Source organism: Erpetoichthys calabaricus, assembly GCF_900747795.2.
Source record: "Erpetoichthys calabaricus chromosome 1 unlocalized genomic scaffold, fErpCal1.3 SUPER_1_unloc_23, whole genome shotgun sequence".
Lineage (NCBI taxonomy): Eukaryota > Metazoa > Chordata > Cladistia > Polypteriformes > Polypteridae > Erpetoichthys > Erpetoichthys calabaricus.
In genome coordinates, this window is record NW_026261589.1 from 1,170,018 (window position 1) to 1,194,637 (window position 24,620).

Genomic DNA, 24,620 nt, shown 5'->3' on the forward strand with positions numbered 1-24,620 from the left:
TCCCTCTGGAATTTCCTGGGTATCCATATTAATTCCTTTTAACAATGTAGTCCGATCTTCAACTAAGCTCCAATTACAGACAGCCTCAGTTGTCCTAAACTACTGTAATAACACACAAACAATTGGACGGATTCTTGTCAGTCCTGAACACATCGTTTAAACATTCACAGTCCACTCCCTGGCCCTCTTATCTTTACAGACTGGTTGGCCCTTCTTTAACAGTAATGACCTAAACAAAACCTTTTGTAGTCACTGATCAGCAATGAATTTTAATCCATTCCTTCATTCCAAACCTTTTCAGTTCCTTCATCCCTGAGAGCCCTTTTCTGATCAGTTCTCTTTAGGTCAGGCCACAGCATCTCGTGTCTCTTATTGGCCATTCCAGAACACCAGTTACCGTATGTTTTTAACCCTTTCTGTTTTTTGATTTCTTCCTGTGTTTGGGCTCATTGTCCTGTAACATCACTCAACTTTTGCTAAGCTTCTACTATCCTGATATTTTTCTGTCAGATTTCTTGATAATATTTTCAGTTTAGTGACCGTTGATCATGTCAAGTGTTCCAGGCCATGAAGAAACATGCAGGCCAAACCATGATGCTCCATTCACCTTGAGTCTTTAGTATCAATGTCCTCTTTTGTGTTACTTGCAAACATGATTTTTTATGTTTTGACCGACCAAAGACTTCAACTTTTGTCTCATTCATTCATAGAACATTGTCTGTTCTGTAACATCATGATGATCTTTTAGAAGTTTGCTACATTTCATTGATTTCCTTGGTGTTGTCCTTCTTTAAACTACATTCTTACGCTTTTCTCCATAAGAACACATGGACAGAGACTTTCTCAAGTCCTGGGGCCTCATGTATAAACGGTGCGTACGCACAGAAATGTTGTGTACGAATGTTTCCACGCTCAATTCGCGATGTATAAAACCTAAACTTTGCGTAAAGCCACGCACATTTCCACGGTACCTCATACCATGGCGTACGCAATTTCTCCGCTCGGTTTTGCAGACTGGCGGCACGCAGCGTCAAAGCAGTGCTACTGTTCCTGTGTGGTCACCCTTTCTTTCTTAGACCCACATTCCTGACGCGGCTTTATAAATACACTGAAATTAACTGCATATTGTTTATTAGTGTAATGCATCTGATTGTAATTAACCTGTAGCAATATAATGGTCCAGGGAATAGCCATAGTGTTCCAAATACCATAACTGCTTTAGCATTGTTACTCTCACTGCATCTTCTTCTTCTTTAGCTGCTCCCGTTAAGGGTTGCCACTGCGGATCATCTTTTTCCATATCACTCTCACTGCACCACTCGGAGTATTTATATCACTGTATCTGAGTGGGGAATCACAGCAGCAGCTGATCGGAAAGAGAATTATCAGTATATAGTTTCAAGCACACACTACCTCAACCACGGCAAAATGCGTCAAAGCCATTCCTGTACGGACCTCATGTTTCAGAAACAGTTTCATTCCAAGAAATATAAACGCACTCAATTGGTCCATCAAGTGCTCCTTGTAGAACTGTTTGTACTTATAAGTACAATTACCGGTACCCCACTGTAAACTTGCACTACAGTTATAATATTGCACAACCTGCGCCACTTTATAAAGCACGTATGATGACGATATAATTTTTAAGATGAAATGCAGCAAAATATGTTGCTTATAGTATACAGATAAAACTTCATTTAAATAACCTGTATTGTTAATAATTAAACATGTGAGGACACGGTGCCGCAGCGTATAGCTAGTTCACGGATAGCTCCTGCCTTGCGCTGTATTATTGCTGGTGCTGACGCGACACTGGAAGGATAGACGAATAGAATAATTAAACATGTACTACGAAGATATTTTAATGTTCCTTAAAAGTTTTGAAGAATCGGCGTTCTAAGCTTACAGATGGCTTAACGTCTATTACAGAGCTGATTGTGTGGCGATTGGGTGTTTGGAGAAAGAAAAGTAAGGACAGGAATTGGAGGTTAGTACGTTTGAAAGAGACAGTACTTCTGTAATAAATTATTTCATCAAAGGTCGCACATGGTGCGAAAAGGCTCTTGCGTGAGACATGAACAATCACTGCGCCACCGTGTTCCCATGTTTAATAACATGCTTTCATTCCTATCATCATGAAAAAGATATCACGTATACATCTCAGTATTTTAATTATTCAGAGAGCTGTAATATCACGAATGCAATGGATTCTGCGTCCTGTCGGAGAAAGAGAAAGAACGGAAGCACGTAGTGATTCACACACATAGAGCACATAGAAGATCAAATACAGAACAAAGCATTTAACGTGCTACTCGAGAAACTAGTAAAATAAACGAGTTTAAGATGAAGTTTATGATGTTCTACTTTGAAGACAAAATAAACTACGTGATTAAAGTGGAAATTTCAAGATTAAAGTTGACATTTCGTGCTTTTTTCTGACTGTGTGCCTATTTTTTTTTCTCTGTACCCTAATAAGCTTTCATATGACACTCAGACGGTGGGCTACGAGTCGCCTTTTCACGCCGACTTTGATATGTGACTTCTTTTTTATTTCGGGCACTGTGCGACTTTGTGAAATTGAGCTTTTGAGTTTCTCATACACTATATCACTCGATCAACTTCCTTTTGTTGATTATATTACTGTTTAAAACAACAAATAGTACGTTTTTCCTTTGCCTCCACTTGGTATTCGCTGAAATTCTTATATTTTCCCCCGTGCTTTTCTCATTGTCTTTTCACAGAAGGCTATTTATATCGATTTGCATATTCAAAGAAGCGTAATTCTGGGAGGAGTTGGGGCAGACAGAAGGCGCGTGCACGTGCGTTACTTTTCACGCTGATCGGGATTTATGTAGTGAAAGAACGTGAAAGTTTGCGTGCGCACAGATTCCTGCATCTGGATTTTTCTGTGCGTACGCACATTCCCGCTTTTGTGCTTATGCCACACGCACGGCGTTATACATGATGCCCCTGGAGATTTGTACAGGCCCTTTGCTCTGCCTGTCTGGGTTCCTATTCACCTCTGCTTTCATGCTGTGATCTTTGTGGGTTGCCCATTCCAGTAGTGAGTTTCCTCCATTTTTTTAGACAGTATGGCTTTCTGTGCATTGACGAACACCCGGGTCTTCCAAAATTCTTTTATCACATTTGCCAGCTTTACATATCTCTTCAGTTCTTCTAAGGTTCTTGTGACATCATTAAAGAAGTATGTGGATGAAACGTCAAACCTTTCAATTACACATTGAAGCGCTGAATTGGAGAAACAACTTAGACTGACATGTTGACATCATTCTTATATCATAAAGTGACAAAGGCTGTGTGTTCTGTGCTTGTCTGTGCTCCTTCTATGTGAGTGTGCATTAAATATGACTTTTGCTCCTAAACACTTTGGTTTTTTTTTGGTAGCTCTTAAGGAGCAGAGAAGCAGTTTAATAGTTTTTTTTTCTGTTTACAATGGTGTTTTTTGTTTTGTTTTGTGATTCACACAACAGCAGGTGTTACTCCAGTCTTACTCCAACCTTTGGGTTTGTGGGGCAGTTGGTGGAGAAAGCTTTTGTAGTAGCCGACAAGTCAGTGTCATAGCAATAAACAGGCAAGAGCAACTGTGATTTGTTAGAAAGAAATTAAACATTTTACATATGATGCACGATGGATTCAAAGTAATTAATAAAATCTCTGGAGTGGGTAAATAAGGATGTAGAAAAGAAGCTGCAAAGGAAAAAAAAGAACAACTGAATAAGTCATTTAAGATGAATAACCCCAATGTTAACAGTAGTGCATTTGAGAGCAACTATAAGGAAAGATTTGAGATCTCTAAAAGACAGTTAAAGAGAAATATTGTAGCCATAGACATTCTTTAGGTATTTTAGGAGTAAAATAACAGTCAAGGAGGAAGTGAAGTGCCACATGAACAATAAAGGGGAATTACAATACACAGATAGTGAAATAGAAAATGCTCTAAACTTTCCATTTTCTGAAGATTTCATGTCTGAAAAAGTGGATAACCTCTCAGTTGTAACAGGGACTACTAAGGAGGTGCTGACGGATTTGGAAATTGTAGACAGAGACGTGCTGCTGTGATTGAATTGGTTGATATGAAACAAATCTCCAAGATCAGATGCTATTTATCCTCAAATGCTTACGGAGTTTAGTGAATATATATATAATCTGTTGATGGATATTTTTTAGTAGTCACTGCACACTGGGACAATTTTTTTGAACTGGAAAATGTAATTCCATTATATAGAAAGAGTTATTGGGAAGATTGAAGTATCAACAGGTCAGTAAGCTTAACTTGCATCACAGGAAAATGAATGAAAGGAATTATTAAGGAAAAGACTGAGTGACACACGGCAAGAACAGGAATTTTACTTAACAATCAGCATGGATTCAGATGAGGGAGGTTGCATTTTACTAACATGCTGGAAATCTATGAGGAACCAACCAAAGGATATGATCAAAATGGAACATATGATATTATTTATGTGGCCTTTCAGTAAGTATTTGATAAGGTGTCACTAAAAGAAGTGAAAGTTCAGGGTGTGGTGTGTAGATGGGTGCAAAATTGGCTAAACACGGGAAGCTTAGGGTTCTGGTGCAAGGAACCCTATCAGAACTGGGTGGTTGTAAGAGTGGTGTCCTACAAGGGCCAGTGTTAGAGCCACTGCTATATAAATATATTGTCACACACGTGTGATTGGGAGACAGCTGAATGGCCTAAATGATAGAAATACCACGCCAGACCAGGGGGCAGCAGGGTGCGCTGACTGTCTCTCTCAATCTCTCTGCATGGAAAATCCTGCAGGGATCTGGCACCAATGATGATGTCACTTCCAGTCCCAACAATGTCACTTTCGGTTCCAGGTTTGATGACATCATTTCTCTTGCCGGCCTTTAAAGCTGCAATCTTACCTCCATAATATCCAAACTGTTTTGGACTCAAACCTGTGAACATCTCTTTTCAATTTTCTTCAGTTTTGCAGCCGGGAAACAATATACGGGTGGCTGTCCCAAACCTTTATAATGTCAGTGACACATCTTTGTGACAGTGGCATTTTAATATCGGTTGGATTTTCCCAAATCTATTGCATAACTGCACGATATATTCTAATATATTGGTAGATGGAAGAACCTCTTCTTCCCATCCTTCTTTTAAAATATCCAATATTCCCTGAGGTTGTCATCCTTATAACAATTCAAAAGGAGAGAACCCTGTCCCTGCTGACCACCTTGTGGAGCATTTGTTTGAGAGTCTGATTAAATCTCTCTACTAGACCATTTGTTTGTGGATGATACACCACAGACTTTAAATGCTTTATTTTAAGTAACTTGGCCATTTCCCTAAATGTTTTCCAATGTGAAAGGCATCTCTTGGTCTGTAACGACTTCTTTAGGGATGCCATCACGCTCAAAGACCCCTACATTTTCCCGTGCGATAGCTTAAGACGTGGCTGAGCACAAGGGAACAGCCTCTAGGTATCGAGTAGCATAATGATATAAATGATTTGGATAGGAATAAAAATAACAAGGTGGTTAAGTTTTCAGATGATGCCAAGGTAGGTGGATTTGGCAGATAATCGAGAATCTGTTGAATCATCACAATAGAGGGATTTGGACAGTACACAGGCTTTGGCAGATTTGTTGAAGTTGAAATTTAATTTAAGTAAATGCAAAGTATTACATGTAGGAAGTAAAAATGTATGGTTTGTATACACAATGGAAGGTCTTATGAGAAGGATTTATGAGTTGTAGTGAAGTCATCATCACCGACTCCTAGAGAGTGTTCAGAAGTCATTAAGAAGGCTAAGAGAATGTCAGGTTATTTAGCGCCCTGATGTGTGGAGTACAAGTCACAGGAGGTTATGCAGAGGCTTTATAAAACACCGCAGGCCTCATCTGGAGTACTGTGTGCAGTTTTAGTCTCCAGGCTACAAAACAGACCTAGCAGACGTAGACAAGTCCAGTGAAGAGTGACTAGGCTAATTCTAGGGATGTCGAGGTATGAGTTATTGTGACAATGCGGGTTCTGCTGCATGCTCCCATCTAACTTTTGGGAGCTCTTGAACCCGACACCGTCGGTAATGTCTCCGTTGAGCTGGACAGTGAGACACAACAATGTAACAAGGGGATGGTGCAAAAAGTGCAAAGTGCTTTATTAAAACAACAATCAAAATCAAAACAGTGTTCAAATAAATAAGTGCAGCGTCTCTCAAAAATCTTCAAATAAATAATCCAATAAAACATTGTGAGTTGTGGAGGTTAGAAACAATAAATAAATCCTTAAAAAACGAGGTTAAAACAATGCCTTTCTACTGGTGACTCTCCTGCTTCTCCTGTCCAAGCTATGCACCAGGGGAGCCACCCTACATGAAGCTGACCTTCTTTCTGCCTTCTCCTGTTGGTCTGTTCGCCTCGCCGATCCCTGGCTCCGGTGGGCTTCACCTGACCTTGACTTGGGCTCCCCAATGATCAGGGTGCTCACGATGGGGCTTTCACATCCCAAGTCCCGACTCCTACTGCCTTCCCGGCCTTAAGCGGCGAGCCATCCTCCTTCCGGTCACTCCAGCTCCTCAATAATGCTCAGCGAGAGCGACCACTACCACCTGCTTCCGGGGTGCCGGCCAAACACCCAGGCTCACTGCTCAGCTGCAGGTGTTCTCTACTACGAGCACCTTCGCTCGTTCATGCACCGGCTTTCTCCTTCCTACTTCCTGCCTTCTCTCTTTCTCAAATTCCGTCCGTTTTTTTTTTCCTTTTCTTTTTTCTTCCGTTTCTAGCCACCTCACGCTTCTATTTATCACAGGGACGTAGATCAGATGTGGCAATTGGCAGCTCCTGGCATCAATTACGGATGCAGACTACTCTTCACCTGTGCACTTAAGTGAGGACCGTCCGCATCACGAATCACGCGGGAACCTCTCCGGCCACACATACTGTGTGTGTGAATCACTACGTGCTTCCGTGCTTCCGTTCTTTCTCTTTCTCCGACAGGACGCAGAATCCATTTTAACTCAAGACTGATTAATTTGTGTAACACTACTGTTTAATTCAGTTGTATTTCTTCTTTATAGTGCTCTTCATTGAGTGAAGGCTTGGACTGCTTGATGTTTTCAGCCATAACAGAGATAATAATTCCATACATGAACACACACATGAGATCAAATAGACAGTAAAACCTGGCAAATTTTAGCTTACTCAACATAAGTCCTGATAGTAGATACCCTTTAACATTATAATGGTGAGTATAAATGTCACCAGTGCGTCACAAAGGTTACCAGTCCTGGTGTCACCTGGCACTCCCCTGTAGAGCTGAAACACCAGCAGCTGTGCTCTTCCTCGGTTTTCTCATCTTCTAATTTTTCTCCGAGGTCACTGCAGCTTCTGTAGGCCTGTGCACTGAGGCGTCACTCATCCATTGCTCTCTTTTGCTTTGGTGAATGAAAGAAGACATTTTGTTGTTTGTTTTGGTGTCAAGTGGTTTTAGTTCAAGTGTGGATAAATGTCAGGACACATTGTAATTATTGAAGGTGCACTTTTCATGCTTGGCGTGGCATTCTGTTTTATATAGTACCCTCCGTAATGGCTGAGACAAAGAAACATTCTTCTTGCATTTACTCTTTTAATCCACCGTTTAAAATTACAAATTAAATAATTCAGATGTAATTAAAGTACAAATTACTGATTTTCATTTAAGGGGATTTGCAAACATTTCAATCACACCTTGTAGAAATGACAGCACTTTTTCTGAATCGTCCTCCCATTTCAGGGCACCGTAATGTTTGGGACAATTGGTGCCAGAGGTGTTTGTGATTCCTCAGGTGTGTTTCATTGCTTTAGTCTTGCAGGCCTAAGACACCTCAGCTTACTCCTACCTACAGACTACCTTTGGTCTTTGTAGTTGCCATTGTTCAACATGAGGGCAAGAGCTGTGCCAATGAAAGTCAAAGAAGCTGGAAAATAATAATGAAATCATAAGAGACATCGGAAAACCTTAAGATTACCCAATTCAACTGTCTGGAATATCAATAACAAGAAAGAACACACTGGTGAGCTCAGTACTCACAAAGGGACTTGTAGGCCAAGTAAGACCACCACTGCTGAAGACAGAAGTTGTTGCTGCTGATTTAATTTTGATCACGACTTGCATACCCTGATGGTAACGATATTGCATGTATCTCTCTACTGTCTTAAGTGTACCATCCCATACAGATGGCATTACGTGGCTCAGGGTGACTGAGAGATTCCTCACCAGTCAGGCAGTTCACACTGAAAAGCCGCCATCGTCAAATAACACACAGCTGTTAAGACCAGTAAGGGAACTGGGATTGTGTGATTTCTGCATGGTGGTCTCTGTAATGAAGGCTGCAGTTCAGCACACACTTCAAAGAGGATGACAGTAGGGAGTCTAAATCAGCTAAGTCATCATCATGATCCAAAATGTCATTGTGATACATCAAAACTCACTTCTTGTGTAGCCTGTCAAACATCAGAATGTGAAATGTGTAATGAAATGAGATTTTCTATTCAGTTCTTCGTTTTTCCACCTGGAGTTGCTAAAATGCCAACACAAATAAAGTCTGCATGGGACTTACAAATGCTCAGAACTTGAGGGAACTTTGAGTCCATTTAAATGGCAAGTTCTAGTTTTATAAATCCTAATTTTTGCATAAGAAACAGCTTTCATATATGTGGCCGAGCATAAGGAAGTTTTATACACGTGGCTCTACTGAGCAGTTGTAATAAAGGACATAAAATTAACAAATTAAGTGTGTTTTCCAAGTACAACAAAAGTTTTATAATTGCTTATGCTGATCAAAGGTTGTTCCTAATTTCAGCCATCATGTATTTAATGTGAGTTAATGTTGATAATAAGGCAGCGAATTGAAAATAAGCGCATTTTCTTTTCCTTTTTGTTTTAAATTTTACACAGGAAAGAAAGATCACTGCAGTGTGGAATGTGGCAGAGAATTCTCTAACAGGAGTGCTCTTCAGATACACACGAGAGTTCACACCAGAGAGAAGACATATTGCTGTAATGAATGCGATAAACATTTTTCACAAAAAGGCAATCTTCAGATACACACGAGAGTTCACACTGGAGAGAAGCCATATTGCTGTAATGAATGTGGTAAACAGTTTTCAAATAAAGGCAATCTTCAGAAACACATGAGAGTTCACACCAGAGAGAAGCCATATTGCTGTAATGAATGTGGTAAACAGTTTTCAAATAAAGGCAATCTTCAGATACACACGACAATTCACACCGGAGAGAAGACATGTTGCTGTAATGAATGTGGTAAACAGTTTTCACGTAAAGGCAATCTTCAGAGACACACTAGAGTTCACACCGGAGAGAAGCCATATTGCTGTAATGAATGTGGTAAACAGTTTTCACGTATGAGCAGTCTTCAGATACACACAAGAGCTCACACCGGAGAGAAGCCATATTGCTGTAATGAATGTGGTAAACTGTTTTCACATAAAGGCCATCTTCAGATACACACGAGAGTTCACACCGGAGAGAAGCCATATTGCTGTAATCAATGTGGCAAACAGTTTTCAGAGAAGAAAACTCTACAGAAACACATGAGAGTTCACACCGGAGAGAAGCCATATTGCTGTAATGTATGTGGTAAACCGTTTTCACAAAAAGGCCATCTTCAGATACACACGAGAGTTCACAACAGAATAAAAACAGTAGCAGTTCATAAATCAGTCCAGAAAAACAAGAACCTTTCAGGACTCAAGAGTAAGGTTCAGTCGTGTCTTGAAAAGTAAGCAAACTAAACTATTGTTAAGATATGAATCTCAAAGAGATGCTATATTGCTGTTTGAAATGTGGCAAACAAATCTGTCAGAGCAGTACACTTCAGAGAAGCACCAGAATTCCCACCGGCGAGAAGTACAACTGAGCTGTCCTGACTAAAGAGTGAGGTTCACTCCTGCCTGGACAGTAAGCACATGTAACTGACTCAAATCCATCCTACTTAGTGTTGTGTCAAAAACAAATCAACATGGAGGAGACATAGAAGTTTATATCCTTTTTCCTTTTCCAGAAACAAAATAAAGAACAGGGCGTCATACAAACGGCTTCTCACCAAAGACCCTACAGCCTCCACCATGCGCCTAACTCTGTTTTTATAACATATGTATTACATATAGAACTATTTAAAATATATTATACCCCTTTTTCAAAAAAAAAAAAACAACAAAAAAAAAAAAAAGCTTTACAATATACATAGCCTCACACAATATATAATAGTTCAGCTTTATAATATTATACATTTTGATATTTTAATATAGTAAAAAATAAAAAAAATCCTACCTTTACAAAAATGAAACAAAAAAAAAAAACTGGGTTTTATACAAACAGCTCCTCGCCAAAGCTTATTAAATAATAAATCAAATCAATTACTAATAATTATAAACACAAACTATTAATACAAAATCAACAAAGTAAAATGTTAAATAAATATTAAAATCCAAAATATACACATTATCATGCTGTACACCACGCTAAATTATGTTTTAACACTGTGGCAGCGCACTAAAAGAAGAAATGCTTTTTAAAATTTTATTTTGTTTTTGTTTGTTTGCTTTTGATAATAAAACATACAGAACTGTATATAAGGACTCAGGGTGGGGTGGGCACATAACTTGCATATCATTTGGTAATTACCAAATAATATACATGTCAAATAAATAGAATAAAATTAGAAAAAGCTTGGAGAGAGCTGACTTTACCTGTACAGCATCCACTATCGCCTGAAGGGTGCCTGCCGTCTGTGGGGAGTCACATTAATTAGTATCCGTAATCCAAAATATGACACTAAGTTTACACAAACAATTGCTTTTGGGAAAATTCATAACTGAAAGATACAAAAAAATTAAAAAGACAGAATACACTTTGCTACACTTATTGCAGTACTGGATGTGCCAACAGTTCTCACAAATCAGAATCTTCTGGGCCACAAAGAATTCAGACTGGGTGCCACCTCCAGAAGTGGGCTTCGTTGGCGAAGATCTACCCCGGGGCTATCAACCCTCTGTCATGGCATACCACCCCCACAAATATAAATGTTCTGAAATACCTGCATTTTATTTTGGTGTTAAATTGTTAATTACTGAACTGTTGTTAAGTTAAACTAAAGGTGGAATTTTTTTTTCACCCAGAAATGTTCTTTCAAAGAGCTTTTATAAGGTACTAGCAGGAGTAACCGGCGTTGCCCGGGAATCTCTAACCGTTGAATTTCCCAAATGAAAGAAACAGAACATAGAAATAGAACAAACAGTTTTCTGATTCACATTTTATTGTAAGTTCCTCCACTTTGGATTGTGTCTGCTGTGGTGTTTGAAACGCCCTTGAAATCGACTTTTCTGTGGCATCTGAACTGGACCGTGAAATTGTACGTCTTTTTTTTTGGTGACATGGGTATTTTCGCATAAAGCAGGAAAATTATAATGTGTTACATGGTATTATGTACGGAATATGCACCACAGAGAGATGAATTTACCTTATTTACACTACATCGGAAAGCAAACAAATCATAGACATATATAGATAGACATCGCATTCACTGTGTTGCCCAGTCGACACGATACGTCAGCACGTCCGCCATATTGCGAGTGGCAAAAGTGCCATTTAAACTAATACAGGTAAACGTGGAAACTGGGTTTTCTGATGAAAAAACAATAACGTTTAAAACGGTATCGTTTACATACAACAGGTTTTGGCCAATCGTTTAAATGTAATTATATCCATTTAAACACTAATAATGACAATTATTAAATAATACTAATAATAATTTTTATTATTTATTATTATTAAATAATTCCTCCCATATAAGTAACATTTCTCAGACTGCCTTCTTCTATCTCCAAAACATTTCTGGACTTTGTCCTGTTCTTATGCAACACAGTACCGAAGTATTGGTTAATGCCTGAGTCGCCTCACGTATAGATTACTGTAATGCTCTTCTATCTGGCATCCCACAAAAACTTATCCATCGCTTACAACTTCTTCAAAATTCTGCTGCCAGGATAACCTGCTGTTCTAAATCAACTGAACATATTACACCTCTCTCAACTTCACTGGCTCCCTGTTAACTACAGAATACAATACTAAATACCGCTCTGAACATTTAAATCTCCCCACAACCTCACTGATCTCCTACAGACTGACACTCCTCTCACTCACTCAGATCCTCATCTGCAGCTCAACTTTCTGTACCACACGTCAGACTCAGTGCTATGGGAGCTCGAGCGTCTCTCTGGAATTCTCTTCCCTCTCATATATGTCAGCTCGATTCAATAACACATTTTAAAACTGCCCTCAAAACTTATCCTTTCAAACTGGCATACCAACTGTGAATTTTGCACTGTTACTGCCAGTTATCTTCGTTTGTTTGCTATTTATTGATGTTTGATTTATCATTATCTTGATTTAATTTTACTATTGTTGTTTAATTTTATTGTAAGGTGACCTTGTGTCCTAAGATTATAAAATGAGATTTTCTAATGGTTAAGTATAACCAAAACAATTGTTCAGCCTCACCTATGAAATGTAATCCCCGGGATCTGGTTTGGAGCGTACAGCGATTTGTACAATCCCAAGCAGCACATTTGTGAGGCATTTTTATCCATCACTTCACTCCACAGCAGTGCCACTCGCAATGTGGCGGCGACATTGACGTACGATGGCGCTGGTCATGCGGCGTTTAGTAATTCTGTGTCTATGGTCGGCCTTCTCATACTTGGACACTTCCACCATCTCTTGGCAATTTAAAGAAACACAGGTAAAGAGCGACGCACAAAGACCAAAGCTGCCGCTAGATGGCACCACAGTGAACTTCTGTTGCAACATGCGACCATCTTAAGTTCGGAGACATGTGCCGAACGTTGTTGGTGAAAAAGTGCCCATTTTTCCGACCCAAACATACCCCATGACCTTCTCCTGGTCACACAGGAGCCCCATGCCCAGTTTGGTGGCGATCGGGCGCCTGGTGCAGATTTGTATGGGGGACAAACATACATACACACATACATCAACTCTGCTTTATATATTAGACTAGCAATGTTCACCTGTCAAAGACTTGTGTTAGAGTGAATTTCAAAAGGATTTGATATGTTAGGACTGATAGGCACTGGCAGTGTGTCACCATGAGGAGGTCACTTCAGCTGTCTGTGCTAATACTGGAAAAGCAAAAGAAATGCCAGCAATTGTGTCTCAAATGTTGTAAGTCTCCTCAGCGTCAGTAAATATTATTATTATTATTATTATTATTGTCAAAAAGTTTAGTAAAGTCACGCCTTTTGACCAGAAGGGGTTTCCTGTTCCTGAGAGACTTTGCATTCCACTATCTTGGTTTACCTAAAGTGTGCTTACTTTATTGTTGTATATTATTTGTTGCTTTGAATAAATTACAATCACCTGTCTGTCATCTCCAGTCATCTGACGGTGACTCCTGCACTCGGCTTTCTGTTGGCCAAACCCTGTGAATTAGCACATTTTCCAGAGGTCCATGAAACCCCTCTTTTACATGGTCCTTTGAGCCGAAAGCTAAACCGACCAACCCGAGAGCAAAATGGCCAAGGCAGTGTGTGCGGAGGAGCCTAACCTCATCTCTAGTGCACTGGTCATCGATGTAGAAGAGAACATCTGAGCTGTCATCTCCACATTCAGCCAAACCCCAACTCACACACTGCAGACAACCCATCTGTGGGCGCCGCTACGGCCTTTCAGACAACGGGCTCAGTGCACTAAGCTTGAAGTGCTCGGCCGAGGCTGCTGACAGACGAGGATTCCATCTCACCGTTTGGACTGGGATGTGAGATCCTGTCCTTCCAGAGGTAACGTGTTGTCCATCATGAGCTCCAAACAAAGCGCAGATAGCAAACTGAGAAATGCAGTGAAGTAACCGATCAGTTAAATCACATCATGGCAGTAACACATGCAGTGTGCGTACAGCTTTACTACGACACTTTGTTTTTTCCCCCCATCGAGACAAGTGAAGAAAAGAAACGCGCTGAACTGGAGGAGATTAGGATTTTGTAAGTAATGAGCAATGTAATGAATTTAATTTAAGTGACGTTTCCCAGCACTGGTCGCTTGTGAACTTTTGTTTTTGGCTCTGGGATATCATCACTTAAATAATTGGTGGAAATAAACTAAAGTCTGCTTAAGCAACTGGCTAAATAAATAGGCATAAATGCAATAATGTTTTAGTTTTCATCTTCATATCATTTTAAAGACAGAATTATTGACATAACCCATCAAAGTTCCAACTAATTTGCATTGTTGTGTGCCTCAAAAGTATTAATTAATTAATCCTACTTTGAGCCATTCACTAATTAGTGTTGTACTGTTTGTTCATTTGTTTCTGTTACACAAAACTGTTCAATAAAGAAACCAAAATAATTTAATATACATAGGCAACTGATTATTAAAACTGTTTTGTATTAGAAAGTAATCCCCGAGTTACTTCTGCTTTAAAGAAAAATATTAATTTGCTTGAAGGAAATATGACAAATTACAATTAATACAAAGTGACTTTCGATTACAAATTTGAACTGAGAGATTAATTGCAATTGAATTTTTAATCAGGTGTCCTCATGCAAACACATAATTAAGAACAATAATAAATGATGAAAATCATAAAAATTGTGTACAATATACAGAGCCATACAGTGCCATTTCTTGTTCTATGAAGTCTCCACAGAAGCAGAGGGCCATCGAAGCCACTAAGGGCCCCCCAAGCTGCAAGTTCAGCCTCAGTATATTTGTGGAGTATGAACATCACCTGTCTGTGTGTAGCCAGCTAAGCCCCGTCATGTGTTTCATGAAGCACTTACAGTATGCTTCTCAAACAGTGCGTGCATCAAACTGCTGTGTGTCTGTGGCACCAAATCCTAACCCCAATAAGAAGGATGAGGCAGACCAGAATTAAGGTAGAAAGGTCTCAATTAACTGCTGAACGTTGCAAAGGAAGGAGTTGTTGCAATGGCTTTGTAGAGCTAAATGTTTAGTTGCATACAAATATTTATGTGTGGTTTCTGAAACAGAACAAATAGAATAACATAAAATAACTCACAAAATAAAGGCTCAGAGAACGCTAATACAGTTCATGCCCAAAAAGGTCAGTAGATGGCAGCAGAAATTAACAGAGCGCTATGATGTGCTGTCGTTGGCAAAGGGCACTAAATAAAACTTACCAAATACATTAGTGCTGTACAGACTCAGACAAATCACTACTTAAACAACTATTACCAAGTCTGTTGTCTTGAAGCTCATATGTATTTGTTGTGTTCAGTTGTAGTTTTTGCCAGAACGCTCGGAGGAGTTCTTATGAAATGTGTTACCTGTTGAAGGGATAGCAAAGGAGTCTGGAATAAAAGAATGTCTTCTTGATTGGAGATCAGTGCGTGCCTGTCGTAAAATAAAGTGAGTTAATGTTCCGAGTAATCCATGGTTGGCTAATTATTTTCCCCTGCTTTGGACATAACAGTATTAATAAAGAAGCAACATTTCTGAATGTACTTATACAGTTTTGAACGTTAAACTGAACACACTTTGACATAAAGGGTTGTCTGAACATTTTAGTAAAACAAAGTTACAAGCTTTATCATTACTTGCAGAAAATTATTTCTAATAAAATAAACAGCTAAGCTTAACTTACATCAAACAGACGCTCGCAAAGTCAACAAACAATTGAATAAATGCGGGTACGTGCAGACTCCTGGAAGTACAGTGTTTTCCGCGTATCAGATACAGAAATAACACGTGCGCACGTTCACGTATAAGCTGTGAGCATGATGAAGCAACAGACAGCGTGCTCAGACTTTTGCACAATGCTTAAAAATTAAACATTTGATATAAACAAAACCAAGCTGCAGTGGCAGAGAAGGTTTGGCTTGTGTTTGTGGGGTAATCAATTCAAAATCGATGATTATCACCAGGCTGTCTTGTCGCGCTATGAGTGACGTCTACCGACATGTTTGATAGGAAAGCTCGCCGACACCGCATATCATGAGTAGCTTATGGGATCGGCAGAGCTTGAATTGCCTAGTGATGGGCAGAGTGAAGCCTCACGCAGCATAGAAACATTTGAATCATTTGTGTCGAAGCATTTGACACTCGCCTCTCTAGTGACACCTCCTGGCCAAAGGCATTAACGTTACACAACTCAAACACAAACTCATGATCAAGTTCAATGGCTTCTGTTAAACTCTATCGCTTTTAGTTTTTCGCTGCTACAGACTGGCGACAAAGAGAGGGGTTCGTCAGCGGCTTGCAGTGTCTGAAGTGTAAATAGATATATATTTTGTTTCATGTGTATAACAAAACAAATCATATGAGTAACAATTTCAACTGTTATTTTGGTTAATGCTTGCGGGTTTAGGGGTTTAATTAATTAAATATTAAATTAATCAGATGGAATGTGTTCTTACTTTGGGGGGGAGGGGCTACATGGTAAATGTGTTAGTGACTGGGATTGCGCCTCTGTCACTAGAAGATTGATTAGGAATGATACAGACTGGACAACTATCATAAAGTTTAAGGAAATGTTTTATTATTGTACTGTGCTGCGATTAAGACAACTTTTTACATATAATTTCATCGTTATATGATATAAGTTCATCGTCAGGCACCTGGAGCACATCCGGGACAAGATAAAAGGGGCCGCCTCACTCCATTCAGGGAGCAGGAGTCGGGTGGAAGAAGGCAACACTCGGGAGTGAGGAGGAAAAGCGGCTCAGGGAGGACTGTTGAGAGGTCCTGAAGTGAAGGGTGTTTGGTGCTGGAGCACTGTGTGTGTGCGGGACTATTTGGACACTTATATTGTACATACTGTAAGTAAACTGTGTGTGGTGGACTTAAGAGTGGTGTCTGTCTGTCTGTTGTCGGGCTGGCTTTCACAGTATATTTAATCCTGCGACAAGACAAGACTATTTTGATGAGAGTTTTTCAAGTCCCGTGAGATGAGACTTTTGACATGAGATTTTTTTTCTAGTTCCGCCCTCCTCTCTCCCATATTCAGCCACGCCCACAGCCCTCTCATTCGTGTGAATGCTTTTGACAGACACAGTTGCTCTCGGCTCTTATACATTTTTATGTTTTCCTCACTTTAAGTTCCCAAGTAAAGAAGACATATTCTGTCCAAATCTTATTGAAGAATTTCATCATGAAGGGTTATCAACAGAACAAATGAGTACACGGGCAATCCTAGCATTGAGAAACAGTGAAGTCAAACGAATTAACGCCAAAAATGTCGATTGGTTGCACGGCAGATTGGTTAAATGTGTATCAATAGACTGTGCTGAAACAGTTGGTGGTGATCGTGTGGAAGATGAAAACATCGACCTACAATATCACAAAGAATATCTACAGCTGTTAACACCTCTGGTTTTCCACCACACAAATTACTGTAGAAAGAAGGCTGTATCCAAGAAAGGTAATGTAGTACATCATCTGCAGATAACATTAGACAACAAGGAAGATCTTGATATGCCATTCATATTAAAATGTTAACAGTTTCCCATTAGAATGGCTTTTGCAAAGACAATTAACAAATTTCAGAGCCAAACATTTGAAAAAGTCGTTTTATAGATTGAAAAAAACAAAATTCAATCATAGGCAGTTTTACGTCGTGTTCTCACAATGAAAGTCCAAACTGAATCAAAATTCAATGCAATATTGATGAAATTAAATTTAAACAATTGTTTTTACTGAAGTTTCACAGTAAAAGTGTAAGTTTAAAAACCATTTGCGTGTTTATTTCAAAACCAAACAGAACAAAATCGTATTACTCAACGAATAACTAACACAACATGAAACATAATTTACTTTCAAATTGTTAACATTTACTATTTTTAATATGGTTAATTACTCACTGTAATGTAAAATAGTTCTATTATGCCTACTAGCAAAATACCAGCGCTTCTCCGCGGCGAAGTACTGCTTTAAAATTTTAAGTAATAAACTGAGGAAAAATGTACCAATAATTATTTTTTAAGGACCTCTTTCTATAATACGTTGTCAGTTCGCCCCTCCGGTTGTAATATGACCAAGCTGTGCGCTGAGCTTGCTCTTGAGCATGCACCGTATAGTTGGCCATGTGAAAAGCAATCTTGCCTCAAATCAATGCCAACCTTTTGTAGGGTCTGTCCCTGAGACTTATTAATTGTCATTGTGAAGCAGAGCCTTACTGGAAATTGGAGGCGTTTGAATTGAAATGGGAGATCAGAGGGTATAACGGGGATGCGAGGAATAAAAACTCTCTGCCCTGAGCCACCACCAGTAAAAATAGTTGCCTCAATTAGGTTCTTTTGCATGCATGTGACCTGAAGTCTCGTGCCATTACAAAGTTTCGGTGGCTGTAAGTTTCTCAGTAACATTATTGGTGCCCCAACCTTCAAAATTAGATTATGCCTGGAGGATTCAGAGTGTGGACCGAGCTGCAGGCTATGGACGTATATATGTACGTAAGTAGGACTCAGCGTTGGGAACTGCATACCAAATTTCTTGAAGGTGGGCCTATTAAGTAAAAAGACTGTTGGAAAGTTCAATATGGCGGCCAACAGTGGTGTCATACCACCAAAATAAGTACGTACATCGGTTTTGGTTAGCGTAGGGAAGCCGCCTACCAAATTTCATGAAGATGGGGCCATAAATAAGAAATTTTAACATGGCGGACGTTGTCGACCGTTATGACCGTTACGTGTAGAATTTCGAAATGAAACCTGCTTAACTTTTGTAAGTAAGCTGTAAGGAATGAGCCTGACAAATATCAGCCTTCTACCTAAACGGAAAGTTGGAGAATTAATGATGAGTGAGTCAATGAGGGCTTTGCCTTTTATTAGTATAGATGTATATGTGTATGTATGCTGTATATGTGTGTGTGTACATACATATATGTATGTATATGTATATGTATGTATATATGTATATGTATGTATGTATATATATCTATATGTATGTATGTATATATGTATATATATGTATATGTGTATATATAGTTGTAGATTTCTGCTGTGAAATCCATGTTTATATTTGAATTTTACTTGCGTATTCGACGGAAAATATCTTCAGCCACGTGCGATTTATATTTCTGCCACAACTGTGTTGGAGATGAAGGAGAGCAGGCGGTCAATATGATTGCAAACAATGCACGTATTTGATTTGGATGTGACGTGTTGCAAGCTTCATTAATGTATACATCCCAGTGTCGGTCGTTCTCCAATAAATTCAGAGCTTGACATGTACTTCGTAAAGTGGCATGTGTAACGCCGTTGACAATTCTCAATTGCTGGAAAGACGTTGGACCGGACACATTTACCAACAGCATGTGAACAAAGAAGCATTCATCTTGATTGGGATGCACGGTGTACAGTCTGCCTATCATAGTTTCTTTGAATATGCCAGGTTGTCCGTTGACTCGCTCTCCTCGTTTGCGTTGTTCAAATGATTTTCTACTCGCATTCCATGTGTAATACGTAGGCACTTCGGAATACAGCAGTGTTTTCGCAACACGTCATTTTGACATAACGTAAAGAAAGCAGTTAACGTTGCAGCCGGTGGATTCAGGGCTATTTGGTGCACATTTGCAGCTGAGAAATAAACGCGTTGTCCATTTTCTAGATGTACTGCTAAGTGAACAACATCTGGACTTTGTTCATGTATGGGAAATGAAAGAATTTGCCATACAGCTTCATTGCTGCTTATGTATCTTCCAGCCTAATACTGTGCGATTTCATTGATATGTATGACCGCATTCCTATCACTTCTTTCTGGTTGCACGCCAAAAACTGCCATGTCACTGCCTTTATTCACGTACTTACAAATGTATATTTGATCGAAACATTGAAATAGAATCGTAAAATATTTAGTATAGCATGTGTTGCTTTTACGTCCAACAGATGGCGCTGTTTTCAAAAAAAGCATGTTTTTACCTGTCACAGGTGTGACATCTATATAATATGTATATAAAAACACGCGCGTATTCGAATGCAACGTTGTGTCAAAATTTCAAAGCAATCGGTGAAGAACTTTCGGAGAATTAAGGTTTTGAACAAACGAACATTTACATTTTTATTTATATAGATGTATGTATGTATGTATGTGTATATATATATATATATATATATATATATATATATATATATATATATGGTTTTGGCAGCCAGGCGCTTTTTTTCCAACCTAGAACACCTCTCTTGAGATCCGTTTAATCGCCTCGTTGATTGCATGTCTTCCAAGGTAGTTTCAATCCCCATTTCCTGCACCGAGTCATCTCCCCTTTTATGAGTGACTGTGTTAGTGGCCGTACTTCGTACAGGTCTTTGAACGCACTGAATATTTGTAACTGGTGTCGCCCGTCGGCTACTTTTGACAGGGAATGGAAGCAATTGTCGAGTAACAAAAATTATTTGTAAGTGATTTCGCATTGAAGAAATAGTAAAAACTTGATCACTTGGGTCAATACCTAAAGAAATACACACAGCAAATGCAATTGAGAATACACCAGAATCTGTATGATTTAATTGTTGCTGTGCGTCTTCATAAACTATGGGAGGTTTGTAAAGAAACAAAGCATGAAGGAAATGAAGCTGCTCTTCGGTGAGGTTGAATTTTTTATCAGAGTTTAAACTGTCATAGACCTGAATTACAGCACCATCATAATAGGTACACACCCAGTGAGTCACTCGTTCAGTAGCTGCAGAAGGTAATATTTGAATATGTTTTGCATTTTGTGGAATGGGCATTATAGGTATGTCAGGAGTCCACATTAGCAAAACCTCTTGTATTGTATGTACAGGTAAAATTTCGTTGAATTTGCTCATGTGATCTGTTGATAAATAATCATTATTTACCAACTCATTCATTGCAAAATCTGACAGTGGTAAGATCACTCCTTCCATAACATTAAACACTAACACTAAAAAACGGCAACACCGCCGGGAAGAACACTAAATGAGATAAAGTAAAAGTCTACTAAACTTCTTTATTATAACTGCTTTATTATAGCAGGTGAGGGGACGCTGGCGCACGCTTGTTGTTGTCGCTCCTCCGTGTTAACAACACTTTTCGCAAAATTCGCCTTAATTCTGCACTCTCTTACGTTTGTTTTATTTCCTTTATTGTACGTATAGTTCGTGGATACAGCGGACTCGAATTGCATGGATTTGGCTTAATATTTACAGATTTTATGGACTTCACTTTACTGGGAACAGCTGAGTCTGTGGATCACGGGACGAGACCTACGAACATTTCTTTGTACCTGGCGATCTAGCACCTCGGGATGATCTGTCTCCGTGATTATATTCGCTATGCTGATCTGCTCCCGTTTCATCTTACATTACTCTACGACCCAGAACTGATCTAATGTTCATACTAACCTGGTTTATGGCATATGGCTCCGGGGCGATCACGCTGAAATTACCAAGCGTTGCTGTTTGTGGCTGTGTATTGGAACATCCAAATCCTGATTCCTCCTCCTGCTGTGCTTTCTGCTGCTTGCTATCGCCGCTCACCTACGCTACCACACGCACCTGTCCTACCGGCTCCGTTGTGCTGTGCTGCTTCTACACTGCTATCAGCTAAGTATCACTCACTATTTTAGTGATTTGAGTACTGAGAAAAGCGCTATATAAATGTAATGAATTATTATTATTTATTATTAAACACTAAAGTACAAAAAGCAAGTACAAAGTAACACTAAACCGCAACACCGCCGGGAACACCGGCACACCGCGTCTACTAAACACTAAGAAACACTAAAGGAAAAAATACTAATGAGTAAGCACCGCGTCTACTAAACAGTAAATTATTAAAGGAGAAAGGACTAAACACTATGGAAAAAGAACGGCAAGACCGCGTCAGCTGCAGAGCTCACCTCGGAGCGAAATGAAGTGAATGAAATGAGGTGAATGGGAGGGGAGATGATCACGTGACTCCAACACCCGCCTTAACTCTCCGTCTCTCCACAAACACACAAACACAGCCACACGGATCCCAACTCTCCTTTATATATATATATATATATATATATATATATATATATATATATATATATATATATATATATATAGATTATTATGTATAGTGCCAAAGATCAGACTTGTTTACTTTTTTTATTAACAGAATTTGTTAAACGTGTTCAGTTGCTGAAAACGATCTGTGAAAGAACAACAAGCATTAGTGTTAGATGTTTTCTGTAAAAAGCATACATTTTTTTGGCTCAACAAATGACATTTTTATTCTTGTAAAACTCTAAAAGTACATGGTGTGAAGTGTTAAAAGTATAATAACAATGCAAATACCTAGCGAGCATCACTTTTAGATTCATCGGAATCTCTTCAGTTTCACTGTCTGTTTCATTTGCACTGCCTAAAAACAGATTCACTTTGTCATCACTGCTGATGAGGGACTCCTCAACATCACTGCTCGTATCACTGGCAAGAGCGGGCAACACTTGGGCTGCTGAAAAACTAGAGAAGCTATTATTACTGGGCACACCTACAGGTGAGAGGAGAAGATGCGCCTGTACCATTGAACAGGTAACACTTGGGACTGCCGCTTTTAGATAGATACTTTATTAATCCAAAGGGGAAATTCACATACTCCAGCAGCAGCATATTGATAAAAAACTGTCAAATTAAAGAGTGATAAAAATGCAGATATGACAGACAGTATTTTTATAATGTTAACATTTACCCTCTGAGTAGAATTGAAGAATCGCATAGTGTGGTGGACGAACGATCTCCTCAGTCTGTCAGTGGAGCAGGACGGTGACAGCAGTCTGCTGCTGAAGCTGCTCCTCTGTCTGGAGATGATACTGTTTAGTGGATGCAGTGGATTCTCCATAATTGACAGGAGTCTGCTCAGCGCCCGTCGTTCTGCCACAGATGTCAAACTGTCCAGCTCTGTGCCTACAATAGAGCCTGCCTTCCTCACCAGTTTGTCCAGTGTAGAAGAGGACGCTCGCCACAACCGTCTGATAGAACATCTGCAGCATCTTATTGCAGATGTTGAAGGCCGCCAGCCTTCTAAGGAAGTATAGTCGGCTCTGTCCTTTCTTACACAGAACATCAGTATTGGCAGTCCAGTCCAATTTATCATCCAGCTGCACTCCCAGGTATTTTTAGGTCTGCACCCTCTGCACACACCCTTTTAGCACAGCCCAAGTGAAATAAAGCTAATTTGAAAGTTTGAAAATGTGTTCTAAGTTTCTCAGTTCATCAAGCTATAAACATAATTTGCTCCTCATTAAAACCAAACATTGTTCTTTGTCTATTCAGTTTCAAGACCCCCACATCAGTTTACAGTACTAACATTCGCTGGGTACTGCCTGCCTTTCTGGAAGAATTCTTTAAGAGTCGACTACGGCCCTTTGGCAGCCAGGCCATGCTCTTTAGCCTGAGTGTTTGTGCTCTCTTCTGATCTCCTCGTGTTCAGCAATGTGTCTGACTTCCACACGTTTTACCAGGTTTGTGGTGTTTGCGTAATAACATACGACTTTCTGACACATATCCCGCTTTGAATCATTATTTCTCAGTAGAGTAAAATAACTCCAAACACCCTGCTTTCTTTTGGCCATCACAAATATATATATAATACATAGTTTCTGTGTGTGTATATTATATATTATTTATATATAATATATATTATATATAATATACATGTATGTATGCACATATGCACATACATACTATACTAGAGACTTTGCCCCCAGGTTTGTTTTTTCGGAGATATCATTTTAAGAGATTGTGTTTTTTTTCTTTTTTCCCCCATGGGATTTGTTACATATGCATTGTTTTCTTTTACTATAAAACATCAGTAAAACAATATTTGGAATTAACTTTTCTTCAAGATTGCATTGGATTTTGATTCCGTGTTTGGTCTTGCATCGTGATAACACAACGTATAACTGCCCATGAGTGAATTTCGTTTCTTTCTCTCTAATAAATAAACCGACTTTTTCGAATGTTTGTACCTGTGATTTAATTGTCATAGCAAAAGCTGTTCTCATGGGAAACTGTAAACGTTTTAATACGAATGGCATATGAAAATCTCCTTTTATGTTTGTTATTCTCGGAATATATACTACATTACCTTTCGTGTCACCTGTTAAAATTTTACATGTTAGAATTGTTCTACCTATTTTCAATACAATTAATCTTGTTCCATTGCATAGCCCTTCACTCATACATAAATTACACAATAACATTATGATACATCCTTCATTTAACAGTAATTCAGCCAGTGGGAGTCCGGACGGTGTTAACGCTTGTAGATATTCTACGGGATATTATAAGTTGATGTTTTCATCTTTGGCACTAGCAGCACCAACTGCTTCAGCATAGTCTATTGATACGCATTTAACCAATTTGCCGTGTAATCGTTATACAGTTTTCTTGTTAATTCTTTTGACTTCATCATTTCTTGCTGCTATGATTGCCCATGTACTCATTTCTTCTGTTGATAATCCTTCGGGATAAAATTCTTCATTAGATTTGTACAGAAGTCTTTCTTTATTGGGAGATTTTGAATTTTAAAGTTTCCAATGTCTAGTAGCCAGTTTGTGAAATCATCTGAATTTGGATTTGCTCGCATATTTCTTTGT

The 24,620-nt window shown here is 39.1% G+C and overlaps 1 protein-coding gene across 1 annotated transcript in view; it reads left to right on the forward strand.

Annotated features, from left to right (window-relative positions):
• The window catches only part of LOC127526378 (gastrula zinc finger protein XlCGF57.1-like), a 669,858-nt gene that overhangs the window by 637,723 nt on the left and 7,515 nt on the right, over positions 1-24,620 (forward strand). Inside the window, exon 3 of the mRNA XM_051921763.1 lies at positions 8,930-9,679. Within this exon, the coding sequence (XP_051777723.1) occupies positions 8,930-9,679 (750 nt within the window). The remainder of the gene's footprint in view (positions 1-8,929; positions 9,680-24,620) is intronic.